The sequence below is a fragment of the Anopheles funestus genome, chromosome 2RL (genome assembly GCF_943734845.2).
Source record: "Anopheles funestus chromosome 2RL, idAnoFuneDA-416_04, whole genome shotgun sequence".
Classification (NCBI taxonomy): Eukaryota; Metazoa; Arthropoda; class Insecta; order Diptera; family Culicidae; genus Anopheles; species Anopheles funestus.
The window spans coordinates 23,386,507-23,400,511 of NC_064598.1; the positions used below are offsets into that span (position 1 = coordinate 23,386,507).

General features: G+C 43.9%; 1 protein-coding gene across 2 annotated transcripts in view; it reads left to right on the forward strand.

Moving 5' to 3' along the window:
* LOC125764172 (M-phase inducer phosphatase-like) overlaps positions 1–14,005 on the forward strand; it is a 111,925-nt gene that overhangs the window by 93,173 nt on the left and 4,747 nt on the right. Inside the window, exon 1 of one of the 2 annotated variants that reach the window (XM_049428105.1) lies at positions 10,825–11,818. The exons of the other annotated variant lie outside the window; for it this stretch is intronic. Coding sequence (XP_049284062.1) covers positions 11,772–11,818 — 47 coding nt within the window. The 5' untranslated portion in view covers positions 10,825–11,771. Of the gene's footprint in view, positions 1–10,824; positions 11,819–14,005 lie in introns of those variants that run through there. 2 annotated transcript variants of the gene reach the window in all.

Here is a 14,005-nt window from a genome sequence, read left to right on the forward strand (position 1 = left end):
GAGGGAGAGAGATAAAGAGAGAGAATGAATGAGAGAATGAATGGAAGAGCAAAATTCTTCTGGATACCGACGTGGTAGAGTTTGATAATGAATTTGAAATATAGGCATCAGTGTCTGGACCTCGGGATAGGGGATTAAGGGTAGGTAGACAATTTTGAAATTCTGAAGACGTTCCCGAAATAAATGCCTGTGCGTGTGTGTGCGTGTTGTGCAATGTTGTCAATTAGACCGAATCCTTGGAAACATACAGTTCCGGATCCTCATCGTCCTGGATCAGAATCGAGAACTAAAGGGGGAAAAAATGATGACAACAAGTACATCCAAACGCTAGTCAACCAGGGGTTCCGGACCGTGTGAGTTCTCCGTGCGAGTATGAAGTTCGAAAGGGGCATAACAAAATTCCCATCATATCTTGGCCCAGACTTGGCCTGGTTTTTGGCTAGATTTCCCCCTGCCGGTTCCAATTTTGTGCCCAGACAAATGCCCACTTTCTTGGGATGTATGCCTTTTTTTTTGATGCGCAAGTTTGCTAGTCCAACTTTGTTTCCTATCGGTCCCCAGACGTGTCGGGCTCGAGCAATGGATTCGTAACAAAAACCGTAACACAAGCCAAACCCATCCCAGGTAATGCTCCGGTTGTTGCCAAAAATCATTCGACCAAAAGTAAGAAAATGATCACAAGAAAATGACTACCTTACTGTCCTTGCCAGAGACAGAAGTAACGATTCTACTAACAGCCAAATTAAAACCGTTCGTTTGAGAACACGGCAAAAAAGGGGCAAGTTGATCGGAGCCGAAACATTTATCCAGGTTTGTTTCGCATTTTTTTTACATCTCAAATGAGAACGTCCTGTGAGAATGGTTACAGTTAGAGCTCTATATTAATTGATGGAAAAATGGGGCGCTGAACATCCCACCCCTAAACCAAAGAAACCAGAGGTTTCTCAACGGATTTGGGCTAATTTCGGGCAGCATTTCTACACAAGCTTAATGTGCAAGTTTTTTTTAAATTATTAAATAACTTCTTTTATTTTACAACAAAGGTTTATTGCTCTGAAGTTTCGAATTTTATCACCCGCACAAATGACCAGTATACGCCCATTTTGCTGTCCAAGAGGGTTGTGTAGTTTAATTTATTCCTCTTCATAAATTGTTTGGCTTGGATGTTTTTAACGCCCTGTGACAAATATTGTTAATGCTTTATTACTTTATGGTTCGTTCAAAACCGCAGGTTTTCACAAAGGATTTGTTATTTTGTTTCTTCCCTCTCGTTCTGTTCAATAGTTATTCTGCAGATTTGGCAATTTTCAAGCAACATTATGAGCTTCTGAAAGTGTGTCACAAATTCGCATAAGCTAGACGCATTTGTTACCGATCGTACGTCTCGCTATACGTTGGTAGTGACATTGAGCAAAGAACTTAACAGCACATACCAGAGAACTATTGACCCGGGTGGAATGCATTTGGTAGTCAAATCGGTATAAGTTTTCTCGGCCAATGTTCTTCGCCTGCTCTCGTGTTATGCGGATACGGTTGTTCACCTTTCACCGAGATATTAAGTCAGCAATGTGGAAATAGCTGTTGAAATTCCTTCAGGAAACCGGGATCGTCTGATACCATTATACAGATGCACGAGAACGGTAAATAGGTGGATGATTGTTTTGAATATGTTGGTACTGTTTAATGTATTGTTTAATACGGTCTTGCAAGCAGTAGTGTTGTGGCAATTCCCCAAAATTTACGAAGGTTTTCCAACGTACCAGATGACGTTTAAATTGTATAATGCACTCTCTATTTGTACCACGCCATTACTACAAAATGCAAATCAGTCCGGTTTCAGGCGTGAGATAGACTTGAAATCGTATGTTACGCTCAAAGCAAACGCGCACCGCAACCATGTGACCTGTGACGAAGGAAAGGAAATTTGACTTTCATTAAAATAGTTCACTGTCTCCGGTACATGGTTTGGAACGTTACTTTTTTTTTATTCTTCATTTGCTGTCTGTTTTTTAATGCTACTGAGCTGCCGTCAAATTCCTTCGGTGTGCTTTTTTTGTTGTTCAGTTTGTTTTCCCACTCTGGCCAATCATTATCCTTTTCCGCCTGACACATCGGTAAGATCGACCGGCCCAGTATGTATGAAATGAAGACAAGAAAGCGGGTGCCATATGACGGTGGTGCTGCCACAGTGACAAACGGTGCATAACGTAACACCGGATGGGGTGTGCAACAGTTTCATATGCTTCGGATGGGAAAATTATGTTCCGGAAAATGTATGGGAAGAATTTTGTGAAACTGGAAAAAAAAGTTCGGAGTTTCCCAAAGCACATTCTTTATCATGTATTTTTTTTTTGAGAAAAACTGTCCCAAAATCGCTCATAAACTAATTATAATCATTTTATGGCGCCAGCATCCTCTGGCAAATCGATCAACTGTCCTAAGAATGTTCATTTTTTTGCCACTTTCGCACCAAGATTTTGTGGTTCGGCAGTGTTCAGCTCAGGTAATCGTGGCAACGGAATTACATTATTACATCTTGTTGGTAGAGGGATTTGATACGGTTTGGTGCAGTAAAGGAATGTTCTCACCCGAAATGTAGGGATGGGAAGATCCAGTTTCCTGCGTATCTTTCCAATAAATCAGTACCAACTGAACCAGTATCCCATATCCGAATGTACCTTTGGCTGACATCTTTCCCCATATTGTTGCTTGCTCTGAGCTCTTGACTTGCGGTTTCAGCCATCCACATTTCACAGTATCGCGCTCGAATGTGCATTGGGATGTGGCGAGAAACATTATTTTTAATTAAACCTTTAATATGGATCAATTTCTACAGATCCCAAATTTCCCTTAACATAGTGTCCGGTAACTGTGAGCGATGATGAATCATGGTGACAAATGTGTGACCTGCGTACCGATTTGCAACGGATCGTTCATACAGCTGCTGTGCAGCTTTTTAAAACAATCCTATCAAAAGAGAAAAGATCCCACAAATAAATTAGCTTTGATGAAGTTCAATTGAGTTGCTTGTGGCGTTCAGAGTGTCATCGTGCAGTGTCCGGCTAAATGCAAACCTCTTCAAATGGTACGACCAAAATGCGCCGCTGGCAGATCACTTCTTCGCTTTGGCTGATGCATGAAATCAACCAGCCGCACCGGACGGTTGAACGGCCATATCGAAGTATGCGTGAAATTGGACCCAATTGAGTTGACTCCAATTGACAGCGTGCTGGAAACATGCGGCGATCAGCTGCGGGAATCCTTTCCACGAGTTTGTGTATCCCCCGTGGAGACACGTCCAAGACGAAATCCAACCTCACCAAACATTTAATCGTTGTCTTGTGAATTTCTCATAATTTATCTTCAACACAGACGACAAGCTTATCCAGTTTCTCAAGAATTGGAGATCCTGGTGTTTTTTTTTTGCATTCTTATAATTAAAAACCCTATTGTGGTCTGGATGAACGTTCTGGTTGCTGCGAGAAAATTCGCGCGCCAAATCTACACAACCAAACCAATCTGACGATGAATTTCCCCTGTCACAGATGATCTGATGCCCTTCGTTCTACGTGATCTACACATATGTTGCTGTTGAATGGTTTCCTCAACCCTGGTAAACAATGCTCACTGATGGACCTAGGCGAAAGATTTAAACTGACCACCCGCCAAATCGCCATCGTCGGTATGGCTAACGCATTTGCTTCCATTGCTGCACAGTCTGGGCCATGGACACAGGGATAGCAGCAAACGTGAACTTCTTGCGCCCATACCAAAGAAGCACTCCGCAACTGCAAGGCGCCCTTGCCCGTCACCGGTTCCATCCCTTATTCGTTACGGAGCTAATTGTTTTCCTTTCGGGTGCCTGTTTTCTTCGGGCATTCTTAAGGGTTGCAGCCCTTACTGTTTGGCTAGGTTTATGCTAGAATCGGTACTGCCAAGGGAACATAGTTAAGGGCAGCGAAGAAGCGAATCTTTGCCAATTTCGTTCAGTGCCGTTTTCGCGCGCTCAGCGCTGTTATGTATTTTACGTTTATGCTTTTCCCGCAATTGTTTTTTTTCTATTTATAGCCCTATAGGCAGCTTTCAGTATCAATGTAGTAAGACTATTTTTAAATGTAATATTTTAAATTTGAACGTATTTTTAAAAACAATATATCAGGTCAATGAACCTACTCTCCTTTCAGCACTGCATTCTATTCCTTCAAATTTATTATGAAACAGTTTTGCATATCTAGTAGTTTTGTTCTGCAGATCCTCCCCGAGTGAAGCAAACCTTAATCAACCAATCATTATCCTCACATTCATCGATCAAACTCCAGCTGATATGTTGTGTTTCACATTTGATTTTCTCCTTTCTTCAACACATGCATCCTTTGTTCGCCGTATGACTTTAATGTTGTTTCCCACCGCTGCGGGGGTTAATGTACATCGAGTGGAGAAATATGCTTTCCTTCCGGCATTTGACCATTTGGCCATGTTTCGAAAAATGCAACCGTAAACCGTGCGATATGCCAGACTCTCGAACTGCGTATCCTCAGAATCCTTGCCGTCCTCGGAAACGTTCGCAAAAACGGGGGAAAAATGCCGTCTGCGTGCCATCTTGACCATAATAGCGCCAGACGGTGTGTCTAGCGCAGCTGGATCTTTAAGATTTGCAGGAAAAGGACATCGGAACGGGAACGCGACATGGTTATCGTGGTCCGGAAGAAGTTCAAATGGGACAGTGTGCGTGACGGAGACAGATAGCAGAAGATCCTCCGGTACAGGCAGAACAGTGCGAAAGCGGCGCCTAGGTACGGTGAAAGAAAGTAATGCAATTTTTTTTTGCAGTCGTTTCAACTTCACACACCACAGTGCCCTCCCCGGTTGCCTTCATTATCGTTCCCGTTGTCTTGGTTCCTTCCATTTGCTGCCATATCCTTGTTCCTTCCGTGTTCGGTTCCGTGCTCTCTCGTCCCTCGAGCCTCCGTACATTTTTATCCTTCTTCGCTACGGATGGCAAAAATTTGTTATGTAGGTTAGGGTGCGGCTGTTGTAGCGAATGGTCGCGTCTGGTACAGTGTTTAGTTGTTGTTTTTTTGTAGTTTATTTCACCAGGACCAGGTATAGCCGTTTGATGTGTGGCTGGTAGCGTAGGAGCGGGAAAAAAGGGGGAAAACAGCAGCGGATCCCTTATGGCACGTGCCCGTATATTTAGAGGGATTTTTTTTGATAAAGCGCACCCCTTGGTGGTTGGGCCGTGCGAAAGGGATGGCTGCGTCAGAAGCGCTGGAAATGCAATTGGATGACTCTTGCAGTACGTAGAATGCCTAGCGGATATTATTATTATTACTTAGTTCGAATTTGCTGTCTCTCTTTCACTTTTGCTCAGTGTCTGTGTGTGTTGCATTTGCGACGATTGCAGATGTTCCGCTAGGGGGGTTGTCGCTATCGGAAGGGTCGGTCCTTTACCCGGCGATGAATTTTTCGTGACCGATCCGGTAAAGCCCGGAACTGGGGATGTTGAAGTTTGATGAAAATGCGTGCATAAATGTGTGTGTAGATGAGAGCCTTGCCGCAGCAGGGGATATGGAAATGGAAACCGGATCCACGTACTTCACGATCGCGCCTAAACGTTTGGCAGGGAAACTGCTTTTGGTTCCGATTCGGGACGGATCCCTTTGGTGGTGGTGGTAAGCAGTTTTTCCTCACTTTTTGCTCATTTTCCTATGCAGATATTGTTTGAGTGTAGCGCGCGCTTTTCCACCAACAACCCGTTTCTGATCCATTCTTGACGCTAGGTGACCGACCTGTCCGATCGGTATAGTGCTTCGAAAATTACCACACACCTGGTACTCTAGATATTACAATGTGGACCAGCATAATTTCTAAACGCTTCGTCTGCTTAACGCTCATAATTAGATACGATACAATGGTTCCATTTAGGGAACAGACAATGGTGCGCGAAATTTATCGGATGATTGTGCCGCGCAGAGGGAGCCAAATAATCATCAAAATTGTACATGTGGGTTTTGTTGCGGGAGGGTTAAATTTGTAAGGATCTCGTTGAATAAAATGCTGGATGCGATTAGATTATCATTGTTATTATTAACAATAAAAAATAATAGAAATACACGCTCAGTTGTTGTAGACATATTTTGTAGGACATTTCATTTTTTTGTAAGATTGTTTAATAATTTTCCAATTTTTGTTTAACCTAATTTAAGGAGTTGGGATAATTAAATTTCAATCCCGACTTTTTTTTTTTCAATCAATCACTTTCAGCCCTTTTTTGTTGGAAAATTTTGCTGTATGATTTGTGTTTCATAAAAAAATCGAAGAACAATGCACCAACAAACACAAGATCAGTCAGAAATGATTATTAATGTGAGCTAGCTGATTGCTTTATTTATGAAACGTACGCTTGGGTATGGTTGATTTGATCTGCCCAAATTATGCTGCGCTTATGCGCTAAAGCATCACGCTGAGTAAAGCCATAAAACAAAGCTTGTCAGGGGTTGATGAAAAAAAACAGTTTAGTTTCAATATAATCCCTACATATGCATCCCTTTGAAAAAAAAAACCTCGTACTAACTTGTACCATAGCCGAAAAACGTTAGCATCACCGTTTCAAACGAGATTTCATGTGTGCGCGTGGTGGTGAACACTTCAAATCAACCCCCAAGCGCAAATCTGCGCACCCTCCTTCATTTAATCGAAACGCACTACCACGTTCGGGTCGGGAAATGTTGCACATGCACACCGAAAGTGAGAACACCGCTCGGTGTTGGTGGTGGAAAATTTGAACAGATGTGAAAAATCCCATCCCCTGATTGTGTGCGCCTGCCGTTCGAAGCGGTGTGCCCGTGCTTGGCATCGCGCAGGATCGAAGGGATTCGCTAGTGACGCTGGCCGTTGCACTTAGCGCTCGACTGCCACGTTCAGCGAGTGGTGCAAATGTCCGCAAGAGGACATCAACCCAATGCTCAAAAGGATAGCGTTTTCCGTTCGTACCCCACCTGCTCAATTTCCCGAGTGCTTTGCCCTATCCGAAGACCAGTATATATCAGGATGAATCATGGTGCGCGTATTGGTTGGGGTGGTTTTTTAGAAACTAAGCACCGAAGAATATAACATAGCCTGTGTTGGCGCCGTTTTGTTGATCAGAGGAACACTATCCTTTAGCTATTCTTTCAGAATGAAGTAGAAAACCTAAAATTGGAGGAAAAAATCATACTGGTACTTACACCAATATATTCTTAGGACTTTGATTTGCATACAAGCAGGAAAGAAACTAGTTTTTTTAAAGCTAGATGTAAAAAAATAGATTCAAGTCCCCCTTGGATAGCAGCAATACTGTCGAACTTACCATAGCAAATATATTTTCGGGACTTTTAGACACCGAAACGTGGCACCTATGTATATCTCACATATACAGCAATTTTAAACTGATGGTCTGGTATTTTGGTATTTCTTTGGCTGATGCTCAGCTGTACGCTCAGACATCGACATACATACAGCACATCCTATACCTACATTAACACTAGCGAACGAACACGCGGTAAAAGATTTGCGAATATGTTCTGGAGTGCGTCCAGCACTGGTTTGCTAACACGACTACTACTACCTCGTACGACAATAGTTCGGTTTATGCCTCTAGCACCACACACAATCATCAGAAGCATCGGGGAAGGAAAAAGAAGTTGATCACCGAAAAAAAAACACGGTCCATATTCCTTACCGCGTTTGTCTTACTTTATGTGCGAGACGTGAACCTGCTAGCGCACTCCGGTGTTACGATAAGATGGAAAGGAAGAAGGATATTTCCTTGCTTTAGCGCTATTCGTGAGCGCGAGTGCGCGCCCGAGCGGGAACTTTTTCGCATTTCGCGACTCCACCAGACTCGACGATCTTTAGCTGAACCATGAAATTCCATGCTTCGAACGGAGAGGTTTTCTTGTGCCGATCGTGCTTTTGCTGTGGATTATTATTGGCATTATTCTTATTACGCTACACCACACGGATATCAAGGGTTTGGATGTGCGCGTACGAACGTTGCGTTGTGTTTTAACTATCTCCAGACGCGAATTCTTTGAGGTTTCGTACATAAGAAGATCTCTAAAAATATCGAACCAAAATCGCTGGTTAAATCTTTAAAGGATATAAATTGTGTAACTTTGCTAGTTTGAAAACCGAAATACGTAATGTACTCGATATTCTAGACAATCTTTTATTGATTGGCTGTTCACTCCATGCTCTCTATTCCTTCAATTCTTTCATACTCAAATCTTTTGAATTCGTTTAATATTGATAATCGTTCGAATTCTACCCTAGCCTAGGGTAATGTAATGCGGTAATGTTTTTATTGCTGGTACGATTTTTGATGGGATGGCGTTTGTTATAGATGACTGCCCGCGAAACAATTGTTTAAAGCTGCTGAACATGTATATTGGCACGTACGCGCATTGTTGATGAAATATAGGGCAATCGACGGGAAATTCCAGACTAATTGGCCTTGGAAATAACACCGCCTATCATTAGTATTTCACCTGTACGACGAACACTTTTGATAGTTTAAATGTAGTGTTATGTATTGTTATGCTCAATTGTATACATACGACAACATAAGACGTTCTCCCTGGCCTGTGCTCGTTCTATCACTGCTTATGTCGTATGTCCAAAGTAATGTAACAAACACCAACGCACCGGTACCATGGAATGATGTTTCTACTGCCCGGAAAAAAAACATTTGATTGTAAAAATCCTGTCAGAATTGGGACAGGGCTAGGATTCTTACTGGGTCGCACCCGCAACACAAGTAAAGGTTCGCTTCTAAATACCCCGCTGTATAGCTATAGAGTGGGATTTATTTTCTTACATTTTTTTTCCAAATTCCCTTTCGGTCAGCTGAGAGTCCGGACAAAAAGAGCCATGAATAGGCAGAAAAAGGAATCTGTGACTTTTTTTTCTCATTCTTTCTCTAAAGTTTTCATTGCCCGTGCTTCTTCATTCTGTTATGCTCATGTTTGTATCTGTTGCTCGTCCTCAACCGGTTCGATTCTTTTCTTCTTTGTCCGCAACGAACTTCACAAGACAGGTTCCTGGCCGGTTAGATCAGGCATTAAGGTCCTTCCATCATTTTGCCACTGAAGATGGGAAAAGGTGCAAGGGAGGGATGGGGTCGTGGAGCAAACAGACGGAATGGAATTGTTTTCTTCTCGCGCTTAATTTTGACGTTCCTGAGCGCTTTCAATCGTTTTGGGACAGCAAACGAGACATACAATGTAAGTGATGAAAAAAGAGACAGTTTAAAGTTTTTGAATATAAAGATTCACTTTGCATTTTGAGATCATTACACATATTTAACAATACTTTCTGATTTAATATCAAATTCGCTTCGTAAAACATCACATAAAGGCATTGCATTTAACAAAAAAAATACCCTCAGGAATGTGCCCTGTCACATGTGCGGCTAATTGTCCACATTATTCTTAAGCGATAAAGAATCACAACTGCCCTATTGCGCTTGAGCACAGCGCTCTCGTGCTCTTATACCACTTATCTCGCTTTGAAAGTTTGGAGAGCGCCAACACCCTATCTGCAGACTCCATCGAAACCGTTGGTCAACCGTCATTTTCTTGTTGGCTGATTAGCTTCAGCAAGCAAAAGGGAAACATAACCCTCTGTCCACCACCCGCGAACACCACTCTCAACCCCCCACGAGGGATCGGAACGTACCGTACCGCTGCATCCGTACGATGCTATGACCCCGGCACAGCACTTCTAATCAAAATTTCCGTTCAGCAAATGGCTCAAGCGTCACATCTGCAGTAGTAGGGCTGTGGACGGCGGAGAAGGTTTAACGTCGAACACTGTCGGTGCGGGGCGGAGAAATGAATGGTGCCGCCAGAGTTATCAATGCGTGCACCCAAAACCGTAGCTAAATTTGTTTTGATTGTCCCTAATTCCGAAGAGTTCATCACCACCAACACTGCGCGGTTGCGTCTATTTAAAGGCGTCTCTTGACGTTAGTTCCGGTGGTGGTTCCCGGAACATTGATCATCAAAATATGCCCTATCGATCATTTACTGTCTACGATATCTGGACGTCATATTGATTAATCTCAGATTACGGCTAAGACTGCGCTTCTTGCTGAGATTATGTTTGAGGATTTGTCGGAAAGACTTGGACGTGCGACAAGTGAATTTTCATTCGTTTCCAATCCAATTGGAACAACATCGTTTCTATCATTCTTGATTAACTAGAATGTTCGCTCGAAGTATGCGTTAAGATCAATGTTTTAATAGCCTTCCAACAATGCATCACTGTGTGCGGCATGGATGCTGTCGAGATCTGGTATATGTGTATTTCGAGAGATTGGTATATGGGATCCGTTTCTCCAATACCAACGGAGTGCGTTTGTGTGCCCTTTCTTGTACAGGGCCGTACAGCATCTTGCTGTCTCTCTGCATTTACGCTGCAGCTCACACACAAACGCATCGCTGCTATTGCATCTAGCTATTCACTCAGTAAGAAGACCAACCAACCCCCCAGAAATGCAGTGGTGCACCGAACGGTGCAAGAACCACGGGTAGTGCTCCCATTTTTTTTCACTAGTGTGCAAAAGGCAAGACTCAATATTGGTGTGTGCGCCATCGACACACAACCGGAGGTCCTTTTTCCCGTTTTGCACACCCGCAAATACGCAAGTGCCGGTTCGCTCGCACTACCGGCGCCAACTGACTCACGATGCTCGTCCGTTTCATCGCAGTGCGTACGTAGGGACAGTTCTCTCTCTTTCGTTGTTCCGTTCTAGTTTCACTGCCGCTCACACGCTTGTCGCTGTCTCTTTTGTCCCTGCATGTTGGTACGTTATGTTGATGGGTTCTTGCCAGCAGGCATGCATACACGCAGCATAGAACGTGTTGAAGAGAACGAAGAAAAAAAGAGATCGCGCACGGTTGCGAGAGCGTATGCTGTGAAGGAGAGTGAAAAAGGACTAGGCAGAACTTGTACGGGCGAGCCTGTGGCAGCAACCTCATCCCGGCTCGACGAAACAGGCTGTCACTCGTGTTCAGAGCCTCGACGCAGGCAGTAGCTCCCCGGCCAAGGAACGCAACAATAGAGCTAACATCTTAGAACAAACCAGATAATTTGAGCTGTTGGGACTCTCTTGGGTACCGTGCAATGATCAAACGATCTTACGTCGCGCACTGCAGCTTAAGATCAGGTGATAACCATTTACCAGCCCGCAGCATCAACGTGCCAAGGACTTTCGTGGCATCCTGTCCAATGATCGTCAGTTGAAGCGTGATCGCGTAAATAAGAGCATTGTGAAGCGAACCAGAGGAAGAAAAACATTCAATCAAGCCAAATCATGCTTCGGTAGCATCGGCTTCAAGCGGAAACAATTATTGTACATGTTTCTGTGTGTGTGTATATGTGCATCGTTCATGTCCTGGATCCTTGTTGTGATATTGGACGATCGTTTATGAAGCAAAATCGATGTATCATAAAAATGAATCCTAGCACCGTCAGCAGCTAGCGATCGTACGAGCGAACAAGCGTTGAAGATCACGCTAGTGCTTTACAGTAATCGGCCACAGTTGAGCGGATCGTCAAATCTAATCTTGTGCGCGCATGTGTTGATGTGTGATTTTTTGGAAGAGAAACATTTCGTGTTAGCAGCTAGCGGCAATCTGGTGGTTTAAGCCAGCAGATCACATAAGTGTCAAGCAAACGCAATATACATATATTAGACACAGTCGAAACCACCTTTCACCGCCTTCATCATGTTCTTCGACGAGAGCGGGGTGCACGAAATTGTGCAGAACACAAGGTAAGGGTCGTCCTGCTTGTTGGTAGCTGATCAGTACCAAACATAAAACTAATGGGTAAAGCGAGCTTCAATCTATGTTTATTTCGCTGAAAAGTTGCATAAAGGCCACATTAGACCAGGAAAGACTTATGCTCGTCATTATGGAATGTTTGGAGATAGTTCAACATTAAAAAAGGGGTTTGTTCCGTGAACGAAAAAAAGGCGCCTCTCCACACTCGAGTTAGACTATTGAGGGTGTTTCATTGCGTTCGGTTCACCTCACACGATGCACGGACCGGACTTCCTTAATGCTTGTCCAAGAAAAGGGCTGTTGAGAGATAGAGAGAGAGAGAGGGAGCACCGGAAAAGAATGAATTCCCTACACAGTGTCGTCTACATTATGGGAGCCAACCATTCTCCCCTTTCGTTTAAGTGTGGTGCTCAGTTTAGCAGGAAGACGAAAAAACGTGATCGTTCCGATCGGGATAGGTTCGCCCTACCAGGACGTCTGCTGGTCCCGGATGACTTTTCCAGTTCAGCAAAAACATTCGAATGAGAAATCGTCCCCCCCTCCTTGGTCGACGGTGTCCGTGTAGTGTGCAGCCAAGAGAAACGACTTAATGTGATGTGCACACATAAGGGGGAAAAAACAGAACCGAGAAGAAAGACATGGAAGTTACGGTTTATGCACGGTACCTTGCGTAGTATGGCGGTCGCCGACAAGTACATTGGCCCCATACAGATAGACAGGGCAGGGCGATCGACCGAGTCAGCTTGATCCTTGAAGACAGTGAGGGGGAAACTTCAAGCAATGTGAGGAGGTCACTGACGTGGTATAAACTGAAGTCGTTCTGAAACTGTCAGCAGGGGAATGAGTATTTGAATACTTGAAGCAATGCAGTGCTACGTCATGGTATGAAACCTAATTAAATACACAAGATCTTAAGATTTTAGAAGATCTTCTAAGAGATCTTCATACATGCTTGATCAGATCTTCTCATTCCGTTCTTCAGTTAATCCATTTTCCACGCACGTGGTACGGTGGGGTGAGTTCTCTCCTTCAAGTAGTCGCCATGAGTCATTCGCGCTTCGCAAAGAACCACGGTGGATAGTAAAATCGCGAAAAACTCACTTTCATTTCGCGCGATTTTCGTGCCATTCATGTGAAAGCTTGGCCCCCATTCGTGGTTGGGCCGGTACGGTGGTCGAAGGAGTTGAGTTAGGTAGTGGAACGGCAAATGTGTGTATTTACGATGAGTTTTACCGGTTGTGTGGCAGTGTGTGAATCTGTTCTTTTCGCTTACGGTTTCTTTCTTCTTTTGTGCTATATTCGCGCGTCTTGGATTGTTGGCTGACCGTTTTGCGTTTTGGGCGGCGAAACAACGATAGACGAAGCGCCAGACAAGATGAAAGGGGTTTGTTGTGGTTTGCCCAGATTTGGCAAATCGTTCCGTTACTCCCGTACAGCTGGCCACGATCATTCGACCACGCAAAACTTTTGTCCGAATGAAATGGATAGACTGAAATCGAGAGAAAAAAAAGTTTAGCATAGAATTCTTGGAGACTTTCCATTGCCACACAATTCTTGTTGGACGCCCGCCTGGAGGGACATCATACTCAAACCCCAAAAGCAATATAGGGAAAGTTGTTGGTAGACAGAGCGTATTTGTCTTGACGCGCGATCTCCTCCTTGAGATAGGTCAGTTTCTTTGGGCTGTGCTCGCCTGTATTCTGCCAACGCAATTGCCCAGACAATGAGCTGTCTGTCTGTTTGTATGCGTGTGTATATTTTTTTCACCTTGTGGTTCTTCGGTCAATCATCTATTCTTTCAATTTTGTCTTTTCTGTACGCAACGCGTATTTTTGCTGTACGGCAATTCGCTTTTGGATCCAGGTGCCATTCCGGCAATATGCACCCGTTGTCCGGTGTTTCGTGAATTGTAACTGGGTGAGGAGGATGAATGGAAGCATTGCATTAAACTGCATCCAAAAGTCAAGGAACCGAAGTTACACACATTTATGCGATCTTGCGTGGATGTGTATGCGTGTGTATGCGTGAACTCGAAGATCTCAAGATCTTGCTTTTTTGTGCTGCACACCGTATACTTGAAGAGGGAAGAGACCATAGCCGATTCCATTCTAAGCACACATATACACGTGCACGCTTCCCCTTGAGGATCGTTGAGTTTTGCCCCAGTTCCAGAGAGG